Consider the following 27,575-nt stretch of genomic DNA (forward strand, 5'->3'; position numbering starts at 1 on the left):
TAATGAGTCTTCTGTAATTCAACAACGTATCAAGAGATTAGTTGCTGGGTTTTGGCAGTCTTCCGCTCAGGCTTCACCTGATGACAGCAGAACCTTCATGGTGATATTAACAATTTTTTCACTTTATAAATATGTTTCCTTTGAGTTGTGATAAATTTGGTATTATCAATGTTAGCAAGCCCTTAGCCTCAAGAGTTGTCAGAAAGCTGTTGGCAGTAGTAAAGGCAGTTTCTACGCTACGTAAGTGTAAATAATAATGAGGCGAAGATGAACAGCATACTGAAGAAAGTGAGCTGGAGTCTCTTTTCTGCCTGCCGCAAGTAGGAAGGGCTGTCTTTATGGTGAGGTGATAAAAGGTGTGGATGAGGCACTGTAGAAGGAAAATGTATTGAAAGGAAAAAGACTTTTGGGAGGCTAAGGAAAGGAGGAAGAAAGAAAAGATGAATGAAAAAAGAAAAGGCTGTGTATTGGGGGGATGTGACTGAAGAAGCTGGAAGGTGAGAGTAGTCAGTAAAATTTTATCAGGCTTTACTCATGCATATAACAAGTAGTATCCAGTAGAGCAATGCATGGAAATGTACATAGATAGGTATTCACACTAACTGCCTGAGAGCTTCTGGTAAAATACCACTGGTGGTTAATGCTACAGAAGTTGCATACCACTGCCCTCTAGGAGATCTGAGTGACAACGCAGTGCCTGTTGAGTCCCGTGTGTAGCAATCGCTACAGGGTTCCACAAATCATTTATTTCTGAAAGCATTTACTGACCAGCATTGAGGGGAAAGGGAAAGGTGTTTGTTCCATGTCATTGCTCTGTTTTTATTTGTTTCATCACAGCTGACAGGGGTTTTCCAGAAAAATGAGCAAGTCAAAAGATAACTAATTACCTTGATGCTTATTTATCTCTAAGCATTTTTTAATCTGTGTTTACTGGTTATAGTTCATAGCTGCATCATAAGAGTATACACTCTCCACAAAAGTATAGCCAGCTACCTTATAAAGAATTAATACAGTCATATACCAGTGAAGACATGAAACCTGTATTTCTTATTCGGAATGCCATTGCTTTAAATGGAATTTGACTAGTTCACCATTCACAGAAAGAAAAGAGCTGTTTGGAATTTGCACTGACAGTTATTCAGAAGCTTAAATGTGTCTTGTAAGAGACTGCATCACCAATAGCATTGGTGCCACAAAGCTGCGTCAAGACTTCAGTTGAACAACTGTTCTTTGCCACAACCTGATTTCCACTCTTGCATATGATGTGCGGTCTTGTTTAACCTGTGAGATGCTACGGATGTAAGGCAAGAGATGAAATTATCTTTCATAGCTTCGTAATAATACAATTATCAATTATGTAACGATATAAAATAAATATCTCCTTCAGATAGTTGTTCAAATTACTTTCTTCCAGCTGTGTTCTGCTGTGCTGGTTTTGCATGTTCCCATAAGGAAATATTTAATATTTTTTTTACTGAGAAGTATACTGCAGCTTGATGTTATCATGTGAATTGTGTGGCTCTAGTTATTTTCTGTGCATTTTCTTTGTCCCTTGTAGGTGTATCCAGATGAGTCTCATCTCAGGTTTGTCTCCCCGAATGGTGTTGATGGCTGTACTAGTTTTTCCTTGAGAATAACTTACTAAATTGTAAAGATGCTTTTCAAGATATTTATACTTTATTAACCTGTTGATTGGCACACTTAATCTGCAGTAGTTTGCATTGTGTCTTGGTTTTGAGGTGATTTGCATTTTCTCTTGACAGATTCAAGCAATATTTGCTAATGTGGACAACCTCACGCTGCCTAGGGGCAGTTCTTGCCTATATTGGCTAGTGTACTGATGATGCAAGCTTACCAGTTTCCAGAGGGATTTTGAAATTCATGAACTGTTTGGATTTTGAGTTCTGGATACTGTTTCTAAATTTCTCAAAGACCGTAGCAATATTTGCTTGTATCAATTCTGGAATAAACTTGGTTGAGATACTGCAAGAAAGATTTTAATTTCATTTTGTTTTGAAGTAAGAACACGCTCATCATTCTTTGAGGTTTTTAAGGTATTAAAGGCTGCCTCAGACATCCCTCGCCAAAAAATTGCTGATTTGGAAGTACTTGCTGCATGCCTGTTTTTTTTCTTTCTGCTTTTCTCAAAGCTTCTGCTTTGGTTGCTTGTTTTGCTTGTGTGGGGCTTTTAGGGCTAAGAGCGAGGGGTATCTTCTGGAGGCACTGTGATATTGGAGTAATGTGGGGAATGGGTTATGTAATGCTTTCTCGTCTGTGTCTCAGCTCCAAAAATCTGTTTGATCTAACCTGCTACCACCATTCCTGTACCATAGATAATGCAGTGGTTTGATGGGGTAATATCACGACAGCAAAGCTCTTAAAACGGTAGCCAGAAGATCTACAGCAGAGCTTTAGAAAGCAAAGGCTTAGAAATAGGTCAAGAGCAAAGCTCCAGTGGAACTGTAATAAACATAGCTGGCTCTGGCTGAGAGTGAGCTTTTCCAGTTATTATTTTATCTTGCAATTATGCAAGCCTGTCTTGCTGTGTATTTTTAAGTGTGCATTCTTTGTTCTTTTGTCTCAGAACCTCATATCCTGGTTTAATTTGTTGATTTTTACTGTTTTAAATTGCCAGGCCCCAGTAATTTTTCTTCTGTTGTATACGTTCACTCAGTTCTCTCCATCCATTAAATTTAATTTTCATCTTTCCCTTTGCAATTCCTGCACCAACATGATGTAGGATTGCTTCAGGAGCAAAGGATCAACAGAATGACTTCAAGAAACGCATTTTGTGTCTCCTGAGTCATGTTTCCCCAGTGTCAGTTTTCTGTCTGAAACATCATTTCTGTTCTGCCTCTCAGCTAAGACAGATATTTTAGGTATCTTTGGAGCAGAGTTTAAATCTCTTTCCTTGTGCAAACATCTAAATACTAATTTGTGGTTTAGTTCTTGGTTCTGTAAGTTATTTCTAGTCCTGGCTTCCTGAAGCTGTTTTTTTCTATTGCTTGGAAAACTTTTCTGATGCTTATATTGGTGCCACAAATTAGACCACTGTGATTATGATTATTTTCAATGTTGCTTTAGTGCTGTGTAATGGTAGCCCCATTAGCATATATATATAATTGCCTATGCTGATTGCTGGTACCATAGCAACTGCAGTAAAAATACTTGAGGATGGAAGTCTAAGCATATTGTGTCAATGTAGAAGTTGGGCAACCATACTGGTAAAGGTAGACATGAGGGGTGGTCAAAGGGGAGGATCAGAAATACTAACCATGCAGAAATAATGACTGTGCACATAAGGCTAATTTATATTCTGATTTCTAAATAACAGATACATTTTACACAGATGCTTACAGTGTCTGTGTGAATATTGCTGATTCTTTTGTATTGCTCAGTTGTTTGCTGTATCTGTTCAATTCCTCTGGATTACTGGTCGTAAATGGGGAGGAGGGGGATTCCTAGTGAGAAGGAAGCAGATGGGCTTTAACTAACGCCAAAATGATACTTGAGTTTTGTGGTGAAACGAATGTAAAATCAATGTACTGAGGACAACTGAGCATCCCTGGAAAATTCTGAAATGCATAAATCTAGAATTCAGATGGGGAAAGATTAAATGTACCTTGTTTTTTCAGGTCTGTAAATAAACCCTAATAATAGAATGCAAGATTTGTGTTTGGTTTGGTTTAGGTTTTTAATCTGAGTATTTTACTTCTTGCCATTTTAAAGCTTTCTTACAGCTGGAGAAGAAAGAACAAAAACTAACCATCGATCAGCCATCTAAAGGAACAAGGAAAAATTACTCTTTCACAAATGAAGAAGTAAGGCAGATTGATCGGGAAAACCAAAGGTTGCTAAAAGAACTGTCCAGGCAGTCTGCAAAGCCAAGAAGAAGTACCACGTTGAAGAAGTCATCTGTACCGCCTCCTAAATTGTACCACAGTGCCCTCAACAGGCAAAAGGAGCAGCAAAGAATTGAAAGAGAAAACCTGGTAAGTTTTGAGAACTGATTTGGATCAGTAAATTGAGAAGGACTATTTGTCGCCACGTGAACTACTGATAAATACTTACAAAATTGGTAAGGCAGCACTTAGAGCTTTATTCCAGTGAGTCTGCAATGAATTTCCATTACTATGCTCTTTGTATAATTGTTCATATGTTGTTGGGGTTTTTTTTTTTGGGGGGGGGGGGGGGGGAATGATGCTTTTTTCCAAATGAAAATAGATTTCAGTTTATATGAATTTGCTCTACTTTAGTATCATTCATTTTAAGAGGAACAACCATTATTGTTAACGTGCTTATAACTTTGGATAGCAGTCTGACTCTATTCATCTTGTTTCATGCATCATGATTACTAGTCTCTCAAGAACAGGCTTGCAAAAAATGAAGCAATCAATATGATAGCATCAAACCCATTGTATTTGAAATACAGAGGATACTATGTGAATGTCAGTTTTGGTTTTTGACTCATTTTATAGCTATCTGTCTCTTTCAATATTTGTAGCACTCTGGTTGTCACAGTATTTGAATGTAATGGCAATCACAATAACTTACTCTAGTGGAAAACAGAAATTGAGGCTCATTTATAAGGATATTGGCAGAGTTGCCAAGTAACAAAAATAATACTGGTTTGAATAAGGTATTTTTAGTGATTGAATTGTGATTCATATAATGACTTTCATATCTCCTAGTTGTTCATTAGTGTCTTTGAAAAGGAGATAAAATGTAGATAAATATTTGGAAAATTTATAGTGGAAGTAATTTATTCACTTTTTTTCTTCTGTGTAAGTGTAGGTTGCAATTTCCTTTTATATAGATAGAGTTTCTCCATGTTGAATCTGCATGTCTGTTTAATTGACCTACTCAGGAAAACCTGTTAGGCTTTAGTTCTTCCAGCTTTCAGACATCTGGATTGTTAAAACTTTTCAAAGTAGGAAACTTTCTCCCTAGCTCCACTAGGCTACAGTTGACCACAAGAACATTATACTTCACACACTGAAAGAATTTGGTATAAATACTTGTTATAGATGTGTGATGCTTCTCATTGTCTGGGTAGGAAATGTTTTTAGGCTTCAACGGTTTTAGGTTCGTAGCAGAGCTTTCTTCATGTGTTGTGAGGTTTTTTTTGTTATTGTTGGGTTTTGTTTATTTAAAACTTTGAAAGCAGGACTTGCTCTTCTACATGAACTTTGATAATAAGAGTGTATTCTTAGGCTGTGGGGAGAAAGTGCTGTGTCACAGTCACTTATGGTCTAACAGTAATATGCTGTACTACGTAACAATAGATGATTACTGTAAATTAATGTGTATGATATTTTGCAATACTCTTCTGTTTACCCAAAGCCACAAACCTTTTCTCTTATGCTATATTGCAATATTTTGTCCAAGAATGTCTTGCCTTTGCAACTTTTGGATCAAAAATTCAGCAAACCTAAGCACATAAGGTCATTTCACACATTGCTGTTTTAGTACATGTTAGAGATTAATGGTCATTGCTTGTAGTCCAAGAAATAATATCCTTCATTTACTTACTCATTTATGTTTTAGTTGTTGTCGTCAGCAACATGAGTGGACATGTTTGACATCAGAGTCATTCCTTAGAATTTATGTTAGGACATCATGCTATTTTAGACTATAAAAACATTTGGTTTATTCTTTTCCCCAAACTCAGGATGATATATTCTGCTCTTCTTTTTGGAAGCGTGATTCATCAGTACAGCTCTTATGTTTTGTTTAACATTGCTATCATTTTTGAGCAATTCTGTTTGTTCTTTTATTCTGTCTGAAGTGTATGTGCATCTGGAGCATCACAGTTGTAACGTATTGATTTTTCTAGCACTACCTTTTGGGATCACTGCAAGTATGACATGCTTTTCTCAGAGACTGTAAATGAAAGAGCTGCCCTACCCTGCCCATTAATAAGGGTTTTTTGCTTTATACAGCTAAAAGTATGTGCTTTATGGACTTTGTTGTTTTCTTCTGGTCAGCAGCTTTCTTCACCTTTGTAGATTGAAGAGCTGGAATTCCATGGAACTTCCTTATCAATCTTTCTTCTATAACTTGACAGGAATTTTTTTGTTTGTTTTATACAAGGCCTCAGGTACTTCATACAGGTTATGCTACTTGATACGCTTTTGTGAAATGTTTGTTGGAGAAGGATGCAGGGTTTTGTAAATAACTCAAGAATAGAAATCTACAACAGTAGTCTGTGCAGGGTGTCAAAGAGTTTTGATGCAGAGATGATTTTTTTTTTTTTTTCCAGCTTTTATAATTTCTTGTCCTGAGGTTACCACCTTGTCTAGGGAAAACTTTCACTTGTTCTGCTAGAACATTCTTGGAGTAATGCCTATATTTACTGTCATCAGAAAGACAGCTTGATTTCTGGTGCAGGCATTTGGCATCAGAGGTGATGCAAGGAAAGTAATTCAAATATTAGGAAATCAGAAAGGAATTAAGTGGTTTGGTGCTCTCTAGCTTTGTGAAAGGGTGCAAGGAGGTACAGGGAATATATGTTGCTCCCACAGACTCTGCTAGAAAGAGCTGTGATTGAAAAAAAGGTGCATTGCTCTGAAGAACAGTATTTATAAGGTAGTGATTAGCAATTTATGGAAAAAGCACAATTAGCAAAATAGATCGCTGTTAAAATTAATGGCAGAATTTTGATTGCTTATCTGAGCTAGCAAGACCAGAGTGCGTCTCTTGCTGATTGAGGATGCTGCTGATTCAGCAAACATTCTACTCTTGTGTTTGAAGATACTCCCAACTTCATCTCCTGGCCAGTGGAAAGGGACATAAGTGTGACTGATGTGTTACTTTTTTCCCATGTCTGCTTGTATGTGTCTCTATCTGTATTGACATATTAATTATTATTTCTGCCAGTATAAATAAGATACTCAATTTCATAGACTGGACACTACACACCATTTAAACTTTTAATGGTTTATTGTGTGATGCAAAAATCTGTACAGGTATATACAGGTAAGTATTTGGGGACCTTGAAATACAGATTTGCAGCCACCACGCCATTCTTCAGCACTTCATCTAAACTTAGAAGTAATTCATATCTGTATGTTGGTTTTTGTTGGAGGTTTTTTTTTCATCATTTTTATTAATTCTGACTAGGATTTAGGTGTGAGATGACCTTAGCGAGCTAAGCTGCTGTGTTCAGCCAAGTTCCTAGGGACCGATGACCTTTTGAGTTCACAGTGGAAGTTCACTGGAAAATCTCAGCAGGTCTGGGACAGCAGTTCTCAAACCGTAGATCAAGGGGAGGAGGGTGTTCTCCTTTTCTGTGGATATTTGGTCTTTTCACACATCCCTGTGTGGTGTTCTTGACCCATGCTGTTATGACTCATTGCACATAACACTCCATGTTGTTCATTCCCCTACCTCATGCTCCCCCAAAATGTACCCTAAGCCCCAACAGATCCAACTCTGATCCCAGTTCCAGTATAGTCACCCTACCACACAAATTAAAAAAAAGTCACTTATTGTGTTTCTCAGCAAGGGCTGTCTTTCTCTTTTCACCTGCTTGGTTCCCCAAGTCGTATGGGCTGCAGATGTCATGAATGTTTCTCCCCACCACTTGCTCTAGTCATCATGGCCTCTAGCAGCACAAAGATCCTTCAGCCAAACTGTTTCCCTTCTCTTGCAGTCTGGGCTGCCTTTGTCTTGCTGGAAAACCTGAACCTCCTTTAGAAATGCAAGTACTGTACTGCTATAAATGAATGTATATTCATTTGTCTCTGCTTGATTTAATGGTGCTGATGGGCTGTGGTAATTGGGTGGGGAGAAAAGGGCAAGCGAGGGATAGTCACTGGCTGCCACTACATACAAAGAATATACCTTATCTTGAGACACAGCCTTCAATCCTGTGCTGCACTGCACCTGCCCTGCCATCCATGTCATGCTGCAACCAGGGAGATAACTTCTAGGCATGGAAAGAAACAGGAGCGGGAGGGCACTGGTCCATCAGGGTTGTGCCTGGGCACCTTGTACTTTCTTCCATTGATGTATTCCGCACTGCTTTTTCTCTGTCTTCCCTTTGTCCTGTCCCCAATGACCACACCCAGAGTCTGAGAGCATCGGGCTTCGGGTGCTGCATACTGTCCTGGTTTAACCCCAGCCAGCAACTAAGCACCACGCAGCCACTCGCTCACTCACTCCCCCCCCGCCCCCCAGTGGGATGGGGGAGAAAATTGGGAAAAGAAGTAAAACTCGTGGGTTGAGAGAAGAACAGTTTAATAGAACAGAAAAGAAGAAACTAAAAATTATAATGATAACACTAATAAAACAACAGTAGTAATAAAAGGATTAGAATATTACAAGTGATGCACAAAGCAATTGCTTACCACCTGCTGACTGACACCCAGTTAGTCCCTGAGCGGTGATCCCCCTGCCCCCACTCCCCCCCAGTTTATATACTAGATGTGACATCAAATGGTATGGAATACACCTTTGGCCAGTTTGGGTCAGTTGCCCTGGCTGTGTCCTGTGCCAACTTCTTGTGCCCCTCCAGCCTTCTCGCTGGCTGGGCATGAGAAGCTGAAAAATCCTTGACTTGAGACTGAACATTACTTAGCAACAACTGAAAACATCAGTGTGTTATCAACATTCTTCTCATACTGAACTCAAAACATAGCACCGTACCAGCTACTAGGAAGACAATTAACTCTATCCCAGCTGAAACCAGGACACATACTTACGTGGCTGTAGAAAGAATAGCAAGGTTGTTTGGCCTTACTGGTCTCAGTCTGGAGGAGAAGACTGTAGGGAATGCAGTTGTGAAAGAGAATGTAGTCTTCTGGGTCTTTGTAGGAGCTCAGAAATATTCATATTGGGTTAGTGGCTCCTTAGAAACTCAAGCACACAGGGGTTTTTAAGATATTTTCACTTACTGGGTTCAAAGCCATTGTATGCCATGACTAAAGACAAAATGTTGGTAGTTCCTGAGATTATGAAGTGCAATGCAAAAAAAAAAAAAGTTAAGATGTTTCCATGGCCCTCTCATCAGGGGAAGCTATCAGGATGTGGGATTGGCATGCAGATATGCCTGGCTAAAATATACTGCAGTATGGTGCAAATATAGTGCAATTCTGTGATCATAGTATTTATGGTATAGGCTCTTTGTGGTCAGATTTTTTGTGGTCTGCTGATTCCTGGCCCAGACTTGAGATTCCTGAACACTGCTGTGGTAATTATAATAAAGACTGACTAATTGGCAGGCTCAAGGAAAGTTTTGGTTATTTTGCACACTGCTCAATTTTGTGGGATTATTTTTGTCCTGTACTCTTAGCTTACTTTCTTTGTGGTGATGCTAGCCACACATAAACTTGATAGCTGTTCAGTTTAAAAGACTTCTCTGTAGGTTGAAGCATTTTTTGACATCTAGAGTTTGTCAGGTTAGAGCTAATTAATGCAATTGGCAATTGAAAAAAATTACAAATACTTGTATTGATAAGAACAGAAAGCTGTCCCTGAATGCACTGTTATCTACTTCCCCCTCCCCCACCTGGACTCTGCAAAGGGACGATGTGGTCACTAACATCAGTGACATTAGAGAAGGGATAACATAAATAAATTTGAACAGCTGTCAAGGCACACTAGTCAGCTGGTTAGGATTCAGAGGAGGTGAAACTGAAGCCTTCATGCATTTAAAAAGCAAAGTAAAACAAGAAAAGGTATCTTTTTTACCTTCTCTCTGAACACAGTTTAGGAGTACTGCATTTTCAGTGTTGTTTTCTTTCTTTTTCAACATAACTGCAGAAGAGTGTGTACTGATTTTTTTTTTTCTTTTTTCTGACAGAGCATTAGAATTTGCTTTAGTGCTCTCCTGATATGCCCAAAGTTGAATTAGCAGCATTTATCTTGGCCCATTGTATAGCAGCAACCTTTTGATACAGTGTCGGGTTCCTTTGTTCTCCAGTTGTTGGCAATCTGACATTTCCTTCTGTCATCGACAATATGTATTTTAGTGTCTTTATAGATACTAATCTATGTCCAAATGCCTAGATTTATAAAGGATTATCCTACTCCTAGAAGGTAATTATGCAGGAACACCTTCTGTGATTTTTTTCTTTTTTTTTTTTTATATTATTATTCTACTTTTATTGAAAACTGTATTATAATAAAGTAAAAGAAGATGGGGAAAATAGAAGCCTTGGGAGGCTTTTGCCAAGCTGGGAGGTCATCAATGATGTGATATTACATATGTATTGATCTTGAATCAAGAGCTTTGAGGAGTTACAATGCAATTTAGAGCAACTAATGACATTCCTGCCATTATAGTCTGTTATGCTTTTTTTTTTAATATTATTATTATTATTATTATTCCTTAAATTTGATTGGGAACATATATTTGGATTATATTATGTGATCTGATTCTTTGGTCATTAAGATCAGTGATGAAATTTCTATTCTCTTTAGTGGTGCAGGATTAAAACTCCAGAGTTAAAGCACTTAAAAAGAACAAGGAAAATTGTAGTATTCTCCAGTCTATTTCTCAAAAGGAGAACAAAATGAAAGAAGTAGTAGATTTATATGCACATTTGAAAAAGAATATTTGTTCAAGGTACTTGTACCATTGTACGAGGTAGTTCCTTGGTTAAGGACCTCAAAACTGTAAGGTTGGTAATAAAAACACAAGAATTGGATTAGTTCCGGTTTACAGACTTAGTAGGTCAGGACTGCCATTTCAATGTGTTGATGAGTTCATTTCTGTATGCAGCAGGCTGTTCTCCAAACTGCAAAATTCATGACTGTAAATAGTGTGTAAGTTAGTATGCCCTGGGTACAATTCGCAGCAGAGGGCAAGGGTACCACAGGAGCTATTCTCTCATTCTCTAGAAGAGCTTTTCTTAGAACACTTCTGCACCACAGAATCTGTATCTGCTTTTTCTGTAGCTCAGGGCTGTATCAAGTCCGGAGTTAACCTGTTCAAAAAGTAATGTTTTAGTACTGAGAGAGGTCTCTTTTTGCTTTAGTAATGGGGGCTTGATACTTGTCAAAATACAGGCATAAAAGCAAAAGCAGAGAATTGTATTTAAACTAGAATAAAGCAGGCTATATAAAAATATTTTATGTTCATAAACAACCTTGAAATTACTGCAGTGTTAAGGTATGCAAATTCTATGAGGCTGTTACAGTTGGAGTGCAGACTTGAAACATGCTTGACTCATAGGGGAGTCACTTATACAATTTACCCGATCCATTTGTGATTGAACTGAACATATTGAGAGCTTCCATTTTTAATATTGAAGGTAAATAAGTGATCTCTGCAAGTCTAAATGTATGTAGTTGTATTAGGAGATGCAGATGGAGTTGTGAGTAAAATGTTGGATGTAACATTTAGAGACAAGTCTACCATTCCATGTTCTGCAACTGGCTTTAGTGAAGAGCTATTTCTAGCTGAAGTCCTTCCTTTGACTTTTGCTTACTTGGGTATTTCCACTTGACGATGTACTGACTGGCACTTGATGCAAGCACTTGTGATGTGTTGTCTGAGCCAAAATCACTTGTCCTTTTTCTCTTGTGTACTCTGTGCAGGTTTCCAGTGCCTATGCATAAACTAACAAGAGATTGTAGATGCCTATTACAGCTAGACAATGACAACTGACATCCTGTGAATACTATACTACTTCCTAAATCACTTTCTGTAAATTTTTTTATTCTTCTAAAAAGAAAAGAAAAACCAGTACTTGATTGGGAGTGGGGAAGAAGGATAGTTTCCTACAAAGTGCAGTTTAATGGCTATACAGACAGATTCTTGACTTCTACCATATCAGTATGCATCTAGACAATACATCCTTATTAACAGAGGTATTTTTAGTATTTTGGAGACTTGTGTAATCGCAGTTAGCATTGTCTCTCGTTGATAGGATGAACGTCATAACTCTGACCAGCAATGGTTGTGTCATTGCCAAGTGTTTGTAGGCCACCAAATGAATTGAAATTAGTTAGTGGAGGGAGTGTATAGATCTATGCAAGGCAAGCACTGGAGGCAAAATATATTAAAAATGTGAAGTTGTTAATTGGAAGTTGTATGTAGCTGGGTACTCCCAAATTTGTCCTGCCATCAGGTTCTTTTTTTAGATGATGGAAATTTCTTAAACCAATAAATCTTGTTTCAAGTAGAAGTAGTTATGCAGGATGGGAAACTGTCTATATCTTACAAATACTGTGTAAGTAGCTGTTCTAATTTAATGCTTGCTGCATGATTGCCAGGGTTAATTTCAACAAGAAGAAATGAAGTCTATAACAATTTCAACTGGAATCTCTTAAAATTATATTATGGATAAAACAAATAGTATCTGGTGGATGTTTGTGCTTTCCTTTTGACATTACTTTCACAGAATTGAGGCCAGTAATTTTCTTTGGGGATCCTGTAGGGCAATATAAAATGGTATAAGTATGCTTGCAAAGCAAAGGTTAAAAAAAAAAACGAAAACAAAAATCCAAAACTTCTCATCCTTCTGGAAATTTAGAAGAGAAGGGTAACCAAAGGTAGGATTAGAAGAGCGCAGCTCATCTTCTCACCATCTTTATTATTGCCAAACAGGTGTGTTGTTTCAAGTTATCATAAAGTACAGTGAACTATGGGGTACTAAAGATGTGCTCAACATAGAATTGATGATATGTAAGGGATAGTTACTATTTGTGCCATCTTATTACACTGAGAAAACAATTGAATGTGAGCAGAATAGCCTATGCTGGTCACCAGTGGAGGAGTTTGTGTTGGCAATGCTAAAAGTTTGGGAGTTTTTGCGGTTCAAATAAAAAAAAAAATTTGTGAATGTTTGTTTTGTAGCTTCTTGTTCAGTCTTTCTCTTTCTTGATGGTATTTTTCTTTGATATTAAGGCTTTCCTGAAAAGACTGGAAGCAGTGAAACCAACAGCTGGTATGAGGCGTTCTGAACAATTGATGGACTATCAGCGCCAGATGAGTTACCTAAGTTCTTCGCCATCTGTAAGAAGAGGAAAATCTGCTTTCAGCCAGCTTAGTCCTTCGAGTAAGTACTTTGAAGTTGCAGATTCTTGCATATCTTTGCATGTGTTTATCTTTTTATAATTCAGAATTGTGAAGCACTTACTACTAAGAATAGCAAACAAGTTCCTTTCTCTGTCTTCCTTAGCTTGATCATTTATCACACAGAAATCATTAAAGGAATTTTTTTTAATCATACCAAAAGTATGATGACTGTATGAATTGTTTACTTACCATCCTAAATTTCTAATAAATTATCTTGTTAATCATCTTTTCCAAGAAGGTAAAAAAATCCCTGTTGTAAAGGAATATTTCTCATTTTGCCAGTACCCTTTATTGAAAGGAGAAGAGAAGGAAACAAAAAAACCAACACAAAAGCACCAAAGAAGGTTCAAATTGTCATTCAGAAAATGTAAATCTACTGATAGTAGCCTTGTTTCTCTTAGAAATTATGCATGTAATGTTTGGAAGTAGATTGTGTGTCCCCATAGATCCATACATGTCAGGTTGAAGAACCACAGTGCTATGGCACAGGCTTGAATTCTTTGTCCTGCCCATTTACAAACAACTCATAACATTTTGGGTTTGTATTCAACTTACTGTGATTTGTTTTTTTTCTGGAAACTATGGTAATGAGGGTTGCTGTACTAACATAGCACGAAGTTTTCTGTTGTACTGAGTATAAGCACTCTCACTCTTTTTTTTTGTGTGCGTGTGTTAACAGGAGGCACTTCAAGAGCATCCACTATACCAAGTACAATGAGCCAGAGGAACGAAAAACCTGTGTCTGATTCAGCAAGTGGGGCATTACAGAGACCTAAACCCACTAATGTTCGTGCTGCTTGGTTATAAGTGCATTCTTTGCCCTCGCATTCTGAGATGATCCTCAGATTTCTATTTTTAGTGCTTTTGGAAATCCTATGTGCAAAAATATTTTCTGCATTGTTCAGTGATTAAAATGCATTGCATATGATATAATTGCTTATAAAATGGTTTTAAGTGAACACTTCCACTTCAGTCAGTGTTTTTTTCCATGACAGGAAGAACACATGAAACAGAAGGAGGTATTTAAACAGACATGTTAAATAGAAATTGCTAAGTATTATTTTATTTTCAAATCGTAAGTGGAATTTGTATCCGTAACATGGAAGGACAGAACTGCTGCACTAAAGAAAATCTTTAAAATAATAGTATTTAAAAATATTGCATTAAACTTCTAAGCATATGCTTAATTCCTGGATAGTCCTTGTTTTTCATCCTGGCTTTAGGTAAGCCTTCTGAACTTCGTGGCTCATGTTCTTATGACTGAAAGAATCTTCTTTTTACAGCAGCATGAAGGGGTGAAAAGCAGATTGTGTATTCCTGCATGGTTAACCAGAATACTGAGGCTGCAGAAGATGATATTTTGCCACTTTTGTACTCCAGGTGTTGAACATTTGTTTTGTACTCAAGGCTGTCTCTCCTCCAGATTTAAAAGAGTTTTGGAATTATATCAGGACCTTTGTGTAGGAAAGAAGCAACTGATGCTATTTGAACGAGAGTAAAGACTGAAGTGAACAACAGTTTGAGATTCACTCTGAACAAGAGTAAGTTTTAGTGACTTCTCAAGCTAGACAATACTAAGCAAGGGAAATATTTCATGGCCCTGCTTTTGTAGACCCTTGCCCTTCTCAGTGGGAAGATATAAACTTGAGCTGCAGGAAACTTGAATGTCTGGTTTTGAGAGTGACTACTAACAGTAGAAAACAGAAAATCTTGTTATGCTTCTTAACCTGTTTTTTAGTGTCATGTTCATACCAAATATTTGTAGTAATGTCAGATAAGCTTCAGTAGCAACATCTGTTTACAAGGGGAGCAAAATTTAATGGAATTGGTCAAATAGTAGGCGGTATGATTTATTTCTATACATAAAGGCAAACTTTCAGTGAGCTTATTTTATAGGACTGTAGTCTTATGAAGAGCATAAATTGTGATGCCACTATCCATGGATATTGCTGGAACCCTGCTTGCTTCCCCAGCTTCTTCCCAGGAGAGATACAGGAAATATCTTTCTATTATACATAAAGGAAAAAAAAAAGCTGTATTCAGTAGTGCTGGATCTTAGCCCTGTGAAAAGAAAGTTTATTATTCTTCGCTTGTGCTTGCATGAGGGCTTAGGCTTTCAGGTATTCTGCATTGTAACAAACTTCTTATTTGGTCCTGTGTGATAGTTTGGCAGAGCTTCTGCAGCTGGTGACCTGCGGATTAAATTTAGATGTTTGACAATATTTGAACTTTTAACTTTAAGCAGCATTGTGGCAAACAGATTTTTATTGCAATTATTATTCATTGGTAGGGACTGTAAGGGTTGTTTTGCATAGTGCTGCTGTATTTATTTGTACTATTGTGCTAATTAAAATTATTCACTATTTAAAGATTTTTGTCCTTGAATGTGAATACCAGGGCCACAGTTTAAATACTTTCAAATGTTCATATGATAATTTTTTTTTCTGTGAAGGAGTTCACGAAATGGATTACTTTTAATTGCTTCATCTTATCAAACTTTGCTATGAAAGACTGTCAATTTTCTATGTCATTTTTGTAAATAATCAGAAATAAAATATTTAACATGAATTGTCACTGCTGTGGCTTCTTTCAGAATTTTATAATTGGTATTAAAGTGCAAAGGAAGTCATGGGAGAAGTGTTTTGTACTATGTGTAGTGGAGGAAAACGCAAAAAGCAGTTTATTCATCGATACACTTTACCTGTTAGTGACTTTGGTGCAGGGTTTTTAAAATAAGCCTTATTGACAGGTCTTCATTAACTTAGATAATCTCATCAAGATTTTTGTAACAAAAAATCCTGTTTCTAATAGACTTGTTTTCTCTCTTTTTTGTAAACTGCCAATTTATGTTCTCTTCTACTTTTTTTTTATCCCCAGAAGATCTCTTTGAAAGAAAAGTGCAGGCTGTTTTGCTTCCTCAAAGTGAAGTGCCACACTAGTTTGACACACGGTTTCAGGTAGGAAGCAGCCTCCCTGCTGAAGTGACAGGATTGCCAGTTTGGGTGACAGCACTGGTGTATTGATATCACTAATGTGAGAAATGGCCTGTGATGCCCCTGTCAAGTTTTTGCTCTGGAAGCGTCTCTGCCTCATTGTGGGCTCTGTTTCTTCCAGAATAGGGTTCTGCTGTGTGGTCTTTCTACAATACTGAAGGCCTTAAAGAAGGCCCTAGCTCAGATGACTAAGTATATGAGAAGAACAGGGAGCAATGATATATCCCTGCCTGGGTAGGTGACATGTGAAGGGTATTTTCCCAAGCAGACCACTGAATCCTTTAGAACTCAGTTTTAATCCCAGCGAACCTAAAAGATTCAAGCTAATTTGGATGAATCACACAAGGCCATTCCTCATATGGAATATATAGGCTTTCCCATGTGCCAGAGCCTGTCTTCTATCAGAATGCTTGCAGTCTTTACTGAGGATCCTGAGGCATCTCTGCTGTCATCCTGCCACTCAGATGACAGTTTGTGTGATTGTCCTAAATCGAATGGCTGGATGGATTTATGTGTCTTCCGTGATGTATATAGACTTTACATTGGACTGTATTTTCCTGATTTTCATCTAATGAGTTCCAGGATTAAGCCCCTGGAAAAAGCCTGAGATGCTTCCTGCTAACAGGTCACCAATAACATTTTTTTTTATCCCAGTCTTTTTCCTTGTTCTCCATGGTCAATAGACAAAAATAACCTTTTGCCTTCCCAACCTGGGTAGCTCATTGTGTCATCTGGTAGGTGGGAGCTTGTGCTTTTCCCTGGAGCACAGTCTGCACATCAGTGTGGTGGAGATGAGGGCAGTGAGGTCACTTACATCAAGCTGCCTAGCTGTGCAGTCATGATATGCAGGCAATGATGAATATTTTCACTGTGATACATCAACAAGAAAAGGGGGGGGAGGGAGGGGAGGTTCCTTCTGTGTCAAAGTGGTTTATCTTATGAGCCAGGTACACTGAGCATCAGGTGCAAACTTTGTGGTGGTTCCATGCTGAAAGTCTTGAGCAAAGTAGTGGATGAACCATGTCATTACCACCTGATGAATGAGAAACACAGAAATAAGAACTGCATTTGGAGCCATCTTCCAGGACTGAAATTATGTTGAGGTCATACTGTTTCAGGTATCAGCAGGGATTGCTAATGCTTGTGATACAGGTCTGGTTTGTCCTCAGGATGCATAGTTCTCATACCTTGGTCAAGAAAGCTGCTCTATCTCCTGGTAACTCTCCTCCTGGCCAAGATGAGACAGGATTTGGCAACATTGATCCTTTCGGCTGTCACTTCTGGTTCCAGGACTACTGGTGTTATTCACTGCAGAGTCCGAAAATGCTGTTCATGATTTTTGTTCCAGGCTCTGATTATGAACAGAAATCATGGATCTCTCCACTGTCTTTATGGTCAGAGCTTGGAACAAAAATGACAGGTCTGGCTTCTCTCCACACAGTGGCTCTTAGGACTAGAATATGCTATTGAGAGATTTTGCTGGTTTAAAGTGAGAGAGGCTTCACAAGGGGAACACAGGTGGCTGAGATTTGCCACCTGGGGCATGGTGCTGCTTTCCCTGACGTCCTAGGCTGGCTAGTGGTACTCTCCACCTCCAGCTGAGATTATCCAGTAAAGGTAACTGTGGCATCCCTGCAGATGGAGTGTTCTTCTGGTTTTTTAACAACTTTGCAAGGGTTTTTTCCTTCTGCTGTGCTTCTATCCATGTCTTAAACTCTTCCGTACAGCTTTTAAAGAACTGATGGCTGCTCCTTCCATGATGAGTGGAGGTTATCACCTTCAGAAAGGTAGGGAAGGTTCAATCTGGTGTCATAGATTCTCCCCCTCCTGCTCTCTGCCATAGGCTTTGCTCTTTAGAGACATGTTTCTCTTTCAGACCCATCTGAATTTCCTAACTTCATCTCATCCAAAAGATCAGTGTACCTCAGTTCGCTTCCCAGATAGTGTCCTTTTAGAGCTGGGTAGTACAGTGCATGCTGGATGGTAGGTGGGCTTTGTCTTTCTGTATTAGGAGGATGTATTACCAGGCTATTCAGGGCAGGTTTCCCAGTGTTGGGAATAATGGTTTTGACATAGGTTTTTGCCTGCGTAGTTTGTGACTAACTTTTGCAAAGGTGCAAAAGGATTGGGGCAGTGGTATCAATTGTCTGTGACAAGTGAGGTTTCATCTGACTGGAGTTCAAGTAGCAGTTAGAGACTATCTGCAAAGTCTTCTGTTTTCCAGCTTTGCAGAGCTGATAGGTGGATTTTAGGTTACACTTTCAGCAAGTGTTATGCTGAGTGCTGCAGACTCAGTGCAGAGCTACTTTCAGGTGAATGGTTATTTCAGTTGAGTTTTGAACTCTGACTCCAAGTCTCTTTATGGAGAGTACTACAGAAATAAGGAGCTGGTTACCTTTAAGTGTTTTCCATATGTATTGTCTCTTCCCACAGTGGAATTTTGCTGCAATGATACACCTCACTCTCCTTTTTAACAGCCTTTACTGCCCCTTTGTCTTTTGCCCTTTTTTTTTCTGGAATATAGTAACTTCATTTATGCGCCTCGGAAGTTTCTTTTGCTTCCTCTTAATTCTCTTACTGCTCATTCACACAGATGCTTCCCCCCCAAGGTTTGGTACATCTGTGTTATTACAATGTCATTGTCTCTGGTATCTTTGTGGCCAACTCTTCCCTGAAACATTCAAATGCCATACACAACCTTGTCAGTGAAGTAAATGTGAAATGAATAGTTCCAGTATGTTAGCAGGCTTCTCATAAGGAACCATTAGGAATGTGTGGAGGAAGGAGAATGGAAGAAAAAGGGCAGAAGCAGGCAGGTAAAACTAAGATTACTGCAACAGGCACTTTGAAAAACAGTAGAAGGATTTTCTTCATAAACTTATGGTTCAATAGGTTGCAACCCTGGTTATTCACTACTGGGAAGAAAACAGACCAGGTATATAGAAAAGCAAGTGTTAAAGATAGTGACCATGAAAGAAGGGAGATAGATAAATGATCAGGCCAGGTTGAAAGAGACACTATCTTTGTGAGACAAAAATAATTAAATTCAGGTAATTTTAAAATAGGCTGTCATTTTTAGACTAATTTTTTCCCAAATGCTTCAGTTCTTCAGGTGGATAGTTGTTGCTTCCAAATACTGTCCTAGTAGCTTGTACCTGCTGTCAGGGAGACAGAACTGATAGTCTTATCTGTAGCAGACACACACAGCCCATCATGCTAAGTGATAGAGAGCTAGGACTACCTGCATCTGACAAATTAATTTCAAATCTAGGAAGGGGATAACTGGAAGCCGTACATATGAAGCAGTAAAAGATGCAGCTGAAATAAAAGCTTATTTCAGTATTACTTGCTTAGTCTCACCCCTTTTCCTAGGTAGATATATGGCAAACATCTGATTATATGTAGTCTAACTGAACCACTGAAATGGATACAACTCACTTTCCCTCCTTTGCCTAATTAGCCTGTTCTTCAGTGAGTTCATGACCATGCAGCATGTAAGGTTTAAAAACCTCTGTATTAAGCATGTTCTGATCTCACTGGTAATTAAAAACTCAAGTTGTTAATAATGGTGTAGTTGGAAGTACAGTTATTAAAATAACTTAGAAGTATTCCATTCCAGAATACTTTTTCAAGTAAAATAAGCAGCAATGACTTCACTATCAAATGGAGACACACTTACATCAAAGTTAAGGGTAATATAAATGAATTATCAAAGAAACTAACAATATATGGTCATTTAGCTGCAAGAGAACTGGCTGCACTACCCTCAAGCTGAATTCACTTGGTTTTGCTCTTGTAGAATTATCAATAACCATTCCACCTACCTAAAGCTCTGCTGAAAAAACTTTCAAGAGGCTTAGCAGTACCACACAATCACTAATAGTATGCTGATTAGCCCATCACCTTAAGGGACATGTACTTGTCATGTGTTCAGTGTACTGAAAACAGGAAAAAGTTCATTAATATATTAATTTATTTTATGATTTCAGTTTTAGTTCAATTGAACATCAGAGCAGACAACTTTTTGCTTTGTGAATATACAGGGAATTTTTGAAACATTATTTCCATATTTTATAAAGTATGTTTGAAAAATCAGATTATGGTTTCAACCATATGATTGTATAATTTGTCAGTGAAAGGGCTGCAGTTAGGAACTCAGCCTGGTGCTTTACTATAGTTTATATTTTCAGACACGCTTTTCACTTAGTATCATATTAAAAAAATACAGCTTTAGAAGAAAACATGATTTTAATTCACGTTAAGTGTCATGACACTGTTGGGTAGCTAGAGACATCACTTAGTACAGTAGGTATTTCTGAAGACATTCTCTTAAGAGAGTTCACTACATTAGATTTTAAACTAGGTACAGACCACCTAAGTCTTGTCTCTAGACAAAATGTATTACCTGAAATTTGAAGTATAATATATACACAGGTTCCAATACAAATGTTGGAGAAATTTTCATACAAAATGTAACTGTGATGTAGTGGACAATTTTTAAATTAATGCATCCTCATCTCAACCAGATATGTTACTCATAAATTTTATTCTGTTTCCCTAGGAAATATTTTGTTGTCCATTACATCACAACAGCATATTTTTTAAAAAAGTTGATTGAGAACAATTGAACTACATTATGATGTTAAGTTTTAGACATATTTCTTGATTTCATCATAAAGTACTAATACAAAAGCTCCGCCCATGCCTCTCAACACATTTGACCAGGCACCTTTGAAGAACGCTTTGGATCCTTCATCTTTAGCTATCTTCTTCCAGCAGTCAATTGTGCCCTTGTACATAATATCAGCTGTGGAAACAGACATAAAGGTCACAAGGCTTGAAGTTATACAGCAAGTCTGTTTAAATTTTCATATATTTAAACCAACAAAGAATAAGCAAAATATAGCCAAGAATTGAAAATTAAGTAATCAATTCATGAAAAGTAATTTTAGTCCTCAGTGTCTTAAGTGAACATGACAGAAATAACCAGCAGTGTGTTTCCCATGGCTTTTTTTTTTTTGAAGGATTCCAGTAAGAAGGTCATTAGTTTTCCATTAAGACAAGAAAAAATACGCTGCATCTCCCATCACACCTTAATGAAGAGATACTTTCTGCTGCTAGAACACCATAGGAGCACTTATTCTTACCTCCTTTTCGGCCAGACTGCATCATCATCCTACGTCGCACAGTATCAAAAGGGTAAGAAACCAACCCTGCTACTGCAGTGACAGTCTGGGCAATCATCCAGCTCACTACGATATGCACATTCTTTGGATCAGGCAACATACCTGTCATCAAGAACAAATGATGAGAGTCAGTACAGAGGGAAAGGGCTGTGGGAAAAATGGCTGTGGAAGGAACAATCACCCACCAACCCCATGAGTCAATCAGGTAAACTCAATCTAGCTTTCAACTTCTCCCTTCATCCACATTTGACTATTAACAGGTACTATGAGTGAAACAAGTTTATGGGACTCTTGGATTTTGGGATCTAAGCCCTCTTCATACTTCCTGACCAAAAGGTTTCTCCTGCAGAACCATCCCAGGCTTGTGTCATGGGCTGCAATGAGTAAGAAGCTACCATAGAAGCCCATCTGTCTTAAGACAGAGAAAGAAACTGGAAAGTGTCCGAAAAAACTCTGCAAACCCAAGGCATCTGATCAGAGCAGCAAGTTGAGGGAGGCAGGAATGCATTTCAAAAACACCTGTGTGTATCTTATCACTAGCACCCTGAACTGGTGCCGAGCCAAGCCCTGCTTGTCCTCGTACCACCAAATGCCCTAGGGTGCCTTTACTGGATGGACCTTCCCTTGCAGTCACTCCTCTGTGCACTTCTTACCCTTGGCCGTGTCGTAAACCCCAAAATAGGCTGCTCTGTAGATGATGATGCCCTGGACAGACACACTGAATCCTTGGTACAGGCCCCTCAAGCCATCGGACTTGAAGATCTTGATGATGCAGTCGCCCAGCCCAGTGAACTCCCTCTCGCTGACTCCTTTGCCCACGTCAGCCGCCAGCCGGGTCCTGGCGAAATCCAGCGGGTAGACGAAGCAGAGGGAGGTGGCTCCCGCAGCACCCCCGGACGCCAGGTTCCCCGCAAAGTAGCGCCAGAACTGCTTGTGCCTGTCCACTCCCCCCAGGAAGATCTGCTTGTACTTGTCCTTGAAGGCGAAGTTGAGGGCCTGGGTGGGGAAGTACCGGATGACATTGGCCAGGTTGCCTCTCCAGAAGGAGATGATGCCTTGCTCCTTGGGGATGCGGACTATGCAGTCGATGATGCCCTTGTACTGCTTCTCCGCCGTGATCTGTTTGCTGGCATGCTGGACCTGCACGGCGGAAAAGGAGGAGGGGTGGCAGGGTAGAGAGAGGGACGCTGCAGGGGTGACCCCGCACGGCGGCCCGCTGAAGGGCAGGGACGGGGCCTGCCCCGGCTGCCGCTGCCCCGAGGCGGTGCTGAAGGGCCCGGGCAGCTCCCGCGTAACCGGAGCCGGCCGAGCTCCTTCCCATATTTAGTCACGACGGCCGGCGACCCGCCGCGCCGGCACCCACCTGTGGCACAGCCCCGCCGGGCTCCCGCCGCCGCCGCCCGCGGGGCCGCCGCCGCCACCCCCCGGCCCCCGCCACCCCCCGGCCCCCGCCGCCTCCTCACCTGCAGCAGCAACTTCACTCTCTCGATGGGGGCGACAGCCGTCTTGGAGATGGCGGCAGCGACCCCGCCGGCCAGAAAGTCCTTGAGGAAGCTGAGCGCCTGGTCACCCATGCTGGGAGCCGGTCCGACACCCCCTGCCCGGAGAGAGCCAACGAGCCGCGCGCTTCCCCACCCGGCCGCCCCCGCGCACCGCCGGCCAAATGGCCCCCCGACCCGCGCCGCCCCTCTTATACCCCGCGGCCTCTCGCGATAGGAGGAGGCGTCCCCCCGGGGCACGGACATTGGCTGGGACCCCCCCGGGCCCGCCCCCGCCGGGGGGCGCGGGGCAGCGCCGCCATGTTCCCTTGTGGAGGGAGCGCGAGGGCCGCGGGGCTCGGGACGTTTAAAGGGCAAATTAAAGTTATCTGGTCGCTGCCGGGGAACGCTATGTCAGAGCATGTGCCTGCTGTATTAATAGCTCCCGGGAGGCACAGGAGGGGACTAAGGAAGCTGGCAGGAGCACCTCAGGCGACGTTAACTGTTTCGTGCAGGCCGGAGGCTGGCGCTGGGGGCTGAAAGCTTACCCGGAGAGGGCTGCGTGCAGCGAGCGGTCAGCTTGTTGGCTGAAGTCAACTCGAAGAAGCAGGACTGCTTTAAGCTGTGACTTGGTGTGCGTGGGTTCACGCCGTGAAGGGTGAGGGGGACGTGGATGCGGGGCAGGTGCCCTGGTTGTGGGTGTCATGCCCTACAACAAAGGTCGCCGGGGATGCGTAGCCAGCGTGGAAGGTGGTGCAGTGGTGCAATGTTCAAGAGCATCGGTAACCAGAAATGGGCTAGACCTCTCTGGGTCCAGGACAAAGAGAGCTGCTTCACATTTGATATGCTGTGTGAACTTGCAGGCGTCGAGGTCTTTAAATGCCCCGGCATGCTCCACGACCTGGCTTTCCCAAAGAGCGGACAACATGCCTTCCTGCATTGTATCCTCGTTTCAACCCTGCAAGGTCAGACCCTCGCAAGAGTTGCAGTCAGTCCCCTCTGAAGGCGGGAGGGGAAGGGACTCTGTGAAGCACATGCCCAGGCATGCTGAAGTTGCTTGACTCGCACCAGATGCAGAAGAGGAGTAAAGGCTCTAGTGAAACCCTGTCTTCATTTAGTGTCTGGTTCTTAGGGAAACATTTGGGTCTCAAATGAATATTACATGGCTCCCTTGCTAGTTTCCCTGTTTCTCATCTGTTCTTTCTGGCTGAGCCCCATGAGAAAGCAAGAGCTTATGATTCACTGTTGGGTGACTTTGTTGCGTGGAATAGTTAACGCAAAAGCCAATGCAGCGAGTTGTAGATTCATACCTAGGAGTTTGCCTTAAAAAGGCATTAAGATGTGCCCCTAGGATAATGTTGTACTGAGGAATGCATAGGGTAATGGGGTCTGCTTTAATTTGTTAATATGGTATCAATAATGGAAATTGGATTCATCTTAATGTAGGTGCTAAAAGATTGGCCATTCCACAAAGAGACATTCTCTTCAGGACAGCAAATCTCTTCTCGCTGACGTGTTTGTTAGCACGAGTCAATGAGACTGTAAATTTGATCCGCTGTCTCTCTTGCCCTCTGCTGCTCTTAGGTCTGTTGAGGTAGAGGTCTCTTCTCATGAACCTCAGCTCTGGGAAGCGGACGACAGCTTTAACTTCCAGGAACACCCTTAGCACCTTGGCCATCCTGAGCAGATGGAGCCTTTCCCCAGCTTCTAAGAAAGGGGAAGAGAGCTCCCCTGAAGAGACCTTTTCCCCAAGCAAGGACCAAAAGCAGGTACAAGCAGGAAGCATAGGGGATCCCTAGAATTAGACTCTGAGTTGAGGGGAGTATTATTTAATGTCTGTGCCCTTCAACTCTCCTTTTTCTTCCTCATACTTCACTCACCAGGTCTGGTGCCTCCTCTTTTCACAGGAAAGTAAATATCCCTTTTAATGTCTCAGGGCTTCTACTGCTGGTTTCATACAGACCTGCGCGATGGTGGTGCTCACAGTTGCTGCCCAACTGTCCAGACTGATGTCTTCTCAGTGTGTGCACTCTGCTGACTCATGTATGGTGAGTGAGAGGTGGGAGAGTGGCAGTGGGATGCTACTGAGGAGGGAGGGGAGTGGGGGCTTGGAGTGAGACTATGGTGGGTGGGGTCTAGCCTGAAAGAGTCTTTTGCATGCCTCTCCCCCACCATCTTTGTTTTAGCTCATTTAAATTGCTTTTTTATTAAATGACATTTTAGCTCATTTAAATTGCTTTTTTAAAAAATTACATTTTAATAAAGTCTTTATCACAAGAATCACAGTTAGTTTTTGAAGTTATTGTTGTGCATCGTCATCCCACCCCACAGAGGCACTTTGGTTTAGTAAGTATTTCTGTAGCACTAACACTGTTTACCCATGACTGCCAGTATTTAAAGAAAGCAGTGCATAGAAAGCGAATAGCCACTTTTTCTGCTTCTGCTCTCCCTTCCCTGAGCCCAGATGTCTATTTCCAGGAGATACTTGGCTTCCAACAGTTTTAACAAAAGTAGGTGTGGACCGGGACATGTGTCTGCTACTCTGAGGGTTATTCTTAATTTGTTTGATTTTTTGCTCCAAATGCCTGTTTTGGATCTTTCCTATGTATGACAGTGAGGCTTTTTATGCTGCTTACTGTAGGAGTTCAAACGTATCCTGTAAGGAACTTATTGCTAACTCCAACAGTACCACCAGACTTGATGAAGAGCATTTCCACTAGCTGGAAATGTCGTTTAAGAAAAAAGTGAAAGGAACTTTGGCTTTTCATACAGTTATTTGGTATTTGGTGTTCTATATTCAGAATAGTTGTTGAAACTTTCAGAGGGAAATGGTTAAAACAGTTCTGAAAATGCAAGCTTTCCTTTCTGAATTATTGAAAGCCAGCTTTTAAGCCTCATCTTCCTTAGATCTTTGCAGCTTGGGAAGGATTAGCTGGCTTTCTAGGCTGAGTTTGTGGGTGCTCTGTACTGCTGACATAGCATAAAGACACTGGAATTTGTTCCTAAAAATTCTGAGCTAAAAATAAAAACCTAGATCTACATTTTCAAAGAGATTAGTGACTGACTGCATTGTGCTTTGATGTGTGAATAGCCAGCTTGAAACACTACAGGAGATCAATTTTTACAAAGTAGAGTGTACCTTTGTTTATTTGCATTTCCAAGACAGTGGGAACCCTAGTGTTGAGGCTAGGCCAGACACAAAATAAAAAAGCTTTTCCTCAAAAGTCAGCAGTCTTGAGTCTGACAGCAGACACAAGGGGCAGCACAAGGAATCAGTCAGACCATCCTGACCCCCAGCACAGACAGTGATGGATAGATAGTGTATTGGCATGATACCAAGAAGAAATATGTGTTTTTTTTCAGGAAAGATTTGTAGGGTTGTAGTAAATTCTCCTTTTGTAGGGTTGGTTTATGTTTGTGGTCAGGAGGAGGAGAGTAGGAGAGCCCCAAGAGGCTAAATAAGGATGAGAGTTGAGGAGAAATAACAGGGTTGGTAGTGACAAAGATGGTCAAGAAGAATGAAGAAGTGTGGATTTTGAGTTTTGTCTTGGGCAGATATTAGGGTGACTTTAGCTGGGTATTGGTGTTATCTGGCTTAGGAGCCTTCATTGAGCTGGAGAGGAGGAAAACTGGACAGTAAGTGTAAGCAGCACATTGAGGAGGGAAGTGTTAGTGCTGAAAATAGCAGTGGGAGTGAACATAGGGTATGTTTGTTTATTAGAGCTTGTGTGTAATGTGAGGACAAGGAATTGGAGGAGGGTCAAAATTTCAGAAGAAAACTGAGGAAGTGGATGAAAATGGATATGAAACAGATCAGAAGTTACGTTGTAACAGGGCAAGCATGGGGCGTCAAAGTAGGAAAGAAAAAATACACAACATGTGACACATGGAATAGACTTTCAGGAAGTCGGCAGTACCATATTGATATTTCCTTTGGCAAGGATTTGTGCAGAAGATGTTCAGAAAGAGAGTATTTGAGAAGTGCATTAAAAGTGGTGAAAGGCAGCCAGGTCTTCAGTTAATTTGGAAAGGTAGGAGTAAAAGTTAGGAGGATGGCACAACTGGAAGGGGAGACAATTAAATGGTTGTGGATGAAGTAAACCTGATCACAGACCAACCAGGAAATAGAAGGTGAAGGCAGACTGAGGCAAGTGTTTGGCAGCCAGACTTCATAATTGATGAGATAGGAGTGGAGAGTAAGAAACAGAGAGAATCTCCAATCAAATCTGTGCTAGGGAAGAAAGGTAAAGCAGGAGGAAGAGGACTGAGATTAGGTGGGATTTTATCAGTCTGATGAGATTAATATAATGGAAAGAGCAAATGAGAGGACATGAGGAAGGACATGGCAGGTGAGGGAGCAGGTCAGAGAGGAAGGGTGGGACAACAGAGATCAGGAGTAAAGCAAGGTGCTGCAGACCGTATCAAAGGAATTGCTCTTCCAGGGAGTAGAACACTGAGTGAGGGGTGCAGGTGAAATGGACAGGCCAGGGCACGGAGACATGTGGGTGTCTGCTATAGGGTGTCAGTGAGGACATCACCGTGAAGGCTGGAAGCTTCATGAGGATGAGTATGAGAAATTGTGAGGAAAGGAAGAGTCAGCTGAAATCACAGAGGAAGGCTGATAAGGAGGAGCTGGCTGGCTGACAGTTCTTCAGAGGGGAAAAGAGCTGAGATACTGCTCAAAAGCAGGTAAAAAGTGACGGGGATGGTGAGGGCAGCCCCAGTGCGAGAGTAAGGGGTGGAATGGGATGAGAAACAGAGGTCTCTGTAAGAGACTGAAGCTGCAGAGGGAGAAGCAGACAAGGGGATCCAGGATGTGTGGACATTGAGACTTGATAAGCCTGTGGGAAATATTTGAAGTGTATCTTCCAGCAGCTGTAAGTGAAGAGAA

At 40.7% G+C, this 27,575-nt stretch overlaps 3 protein-coding genes across 20 annotated transcripts in view; 2 read left to right on the forward strand and 1 right to left on the reverse strand.

Moving 5' to 3' along the window:
• The window catches only part of CFAP97 (cilia and flagella associated protein 97), a 36,261-nt gene extending 20,666 nt beyond the window's left edge, over positions 1–15,595 (forward strand). Inside the window, exons 4-6 of the mRNA XM_075027558.1 lie at positions 3,730–3,992; positions 12,857–13,007; positions 13,707–15,595. Of these exons, the coding sequence (XP_074883659.1) occupies positions 3,730–3,992; positions 12,857–13,007; positions 13,707–13,834 (542 nt within the window). The 3' untranslated portion in view covers positions 13,835–15,595. The remainder of the gene's footprint in view (positions 1–3,729; positions 3,993–12,856; positions 13,008–13,706) is intronic.
• Positions 15,596–19,975: 4,380 nt separating this feature from the next.
• SLC25A4 (solute carrier family 25 member 4) lies at positions 19,976–22,891 on the reverse strand. The gene is made up of 4 exons (XM_075027572.1): positions 22,670–22,891; positions 21,860–22,346; positions 21,168–21,308; positions 19,976–20,827 (listed from the first exon to the last, which is right to left on the reverse strand). Exons 1-4 carry the CDS (start codon positions 22,778–22,780, stop codon positions 20,670–20,672), a joined length of 897 nt encoding a protein of 298 aa, XP_074883673.1. The 5' UTR covers positions 22,781–22,891; the 3' UTR covers positions 19,976–20,669.
• Positions 22,892–23,047: 156 nt separating this feature from the next.
• Positions 23,048–27,575, forward strand: part of EFCAB6 (EF-hand calcium binding domain 6) — a 56,056-nt gene continuing 51,528 nt past the window's right edge. For 3 of the 18 annotated variants that reach the window (XR_012650369.1, XM_075027617.1, XM_075027587.1), the window contains exons 1-2: positions 24,220–24,453; positions 24,621–24,732. The gene's annotated coding sequence lies outside the window, so the exon portion shown is untranslated. Of the gene's footprint in view, positions 24,454–24,591; positions 24,733–27,575 lie in introns of all 18 variants that reach the window. The other 15 variants (XR_012650382.1, XM_075027632.1, XR_012650383.1 and 12 more) reach the window with 12 other exon arrangements.

The sequence above is a fragment of the Buteo buteo genome, chromosome 1 (genome assembly GCF_964188355.1).
Source record: "Buteo buteo chromosome 1, bButBut1.hap1.1, whole genome shotgun sequence".
Taxonomy (NCBI): Eukaryota; Metazoa; Chordata; class Aves; order Accipitriformes; family Accipitridae; genus Buteo; species Buteo buteo.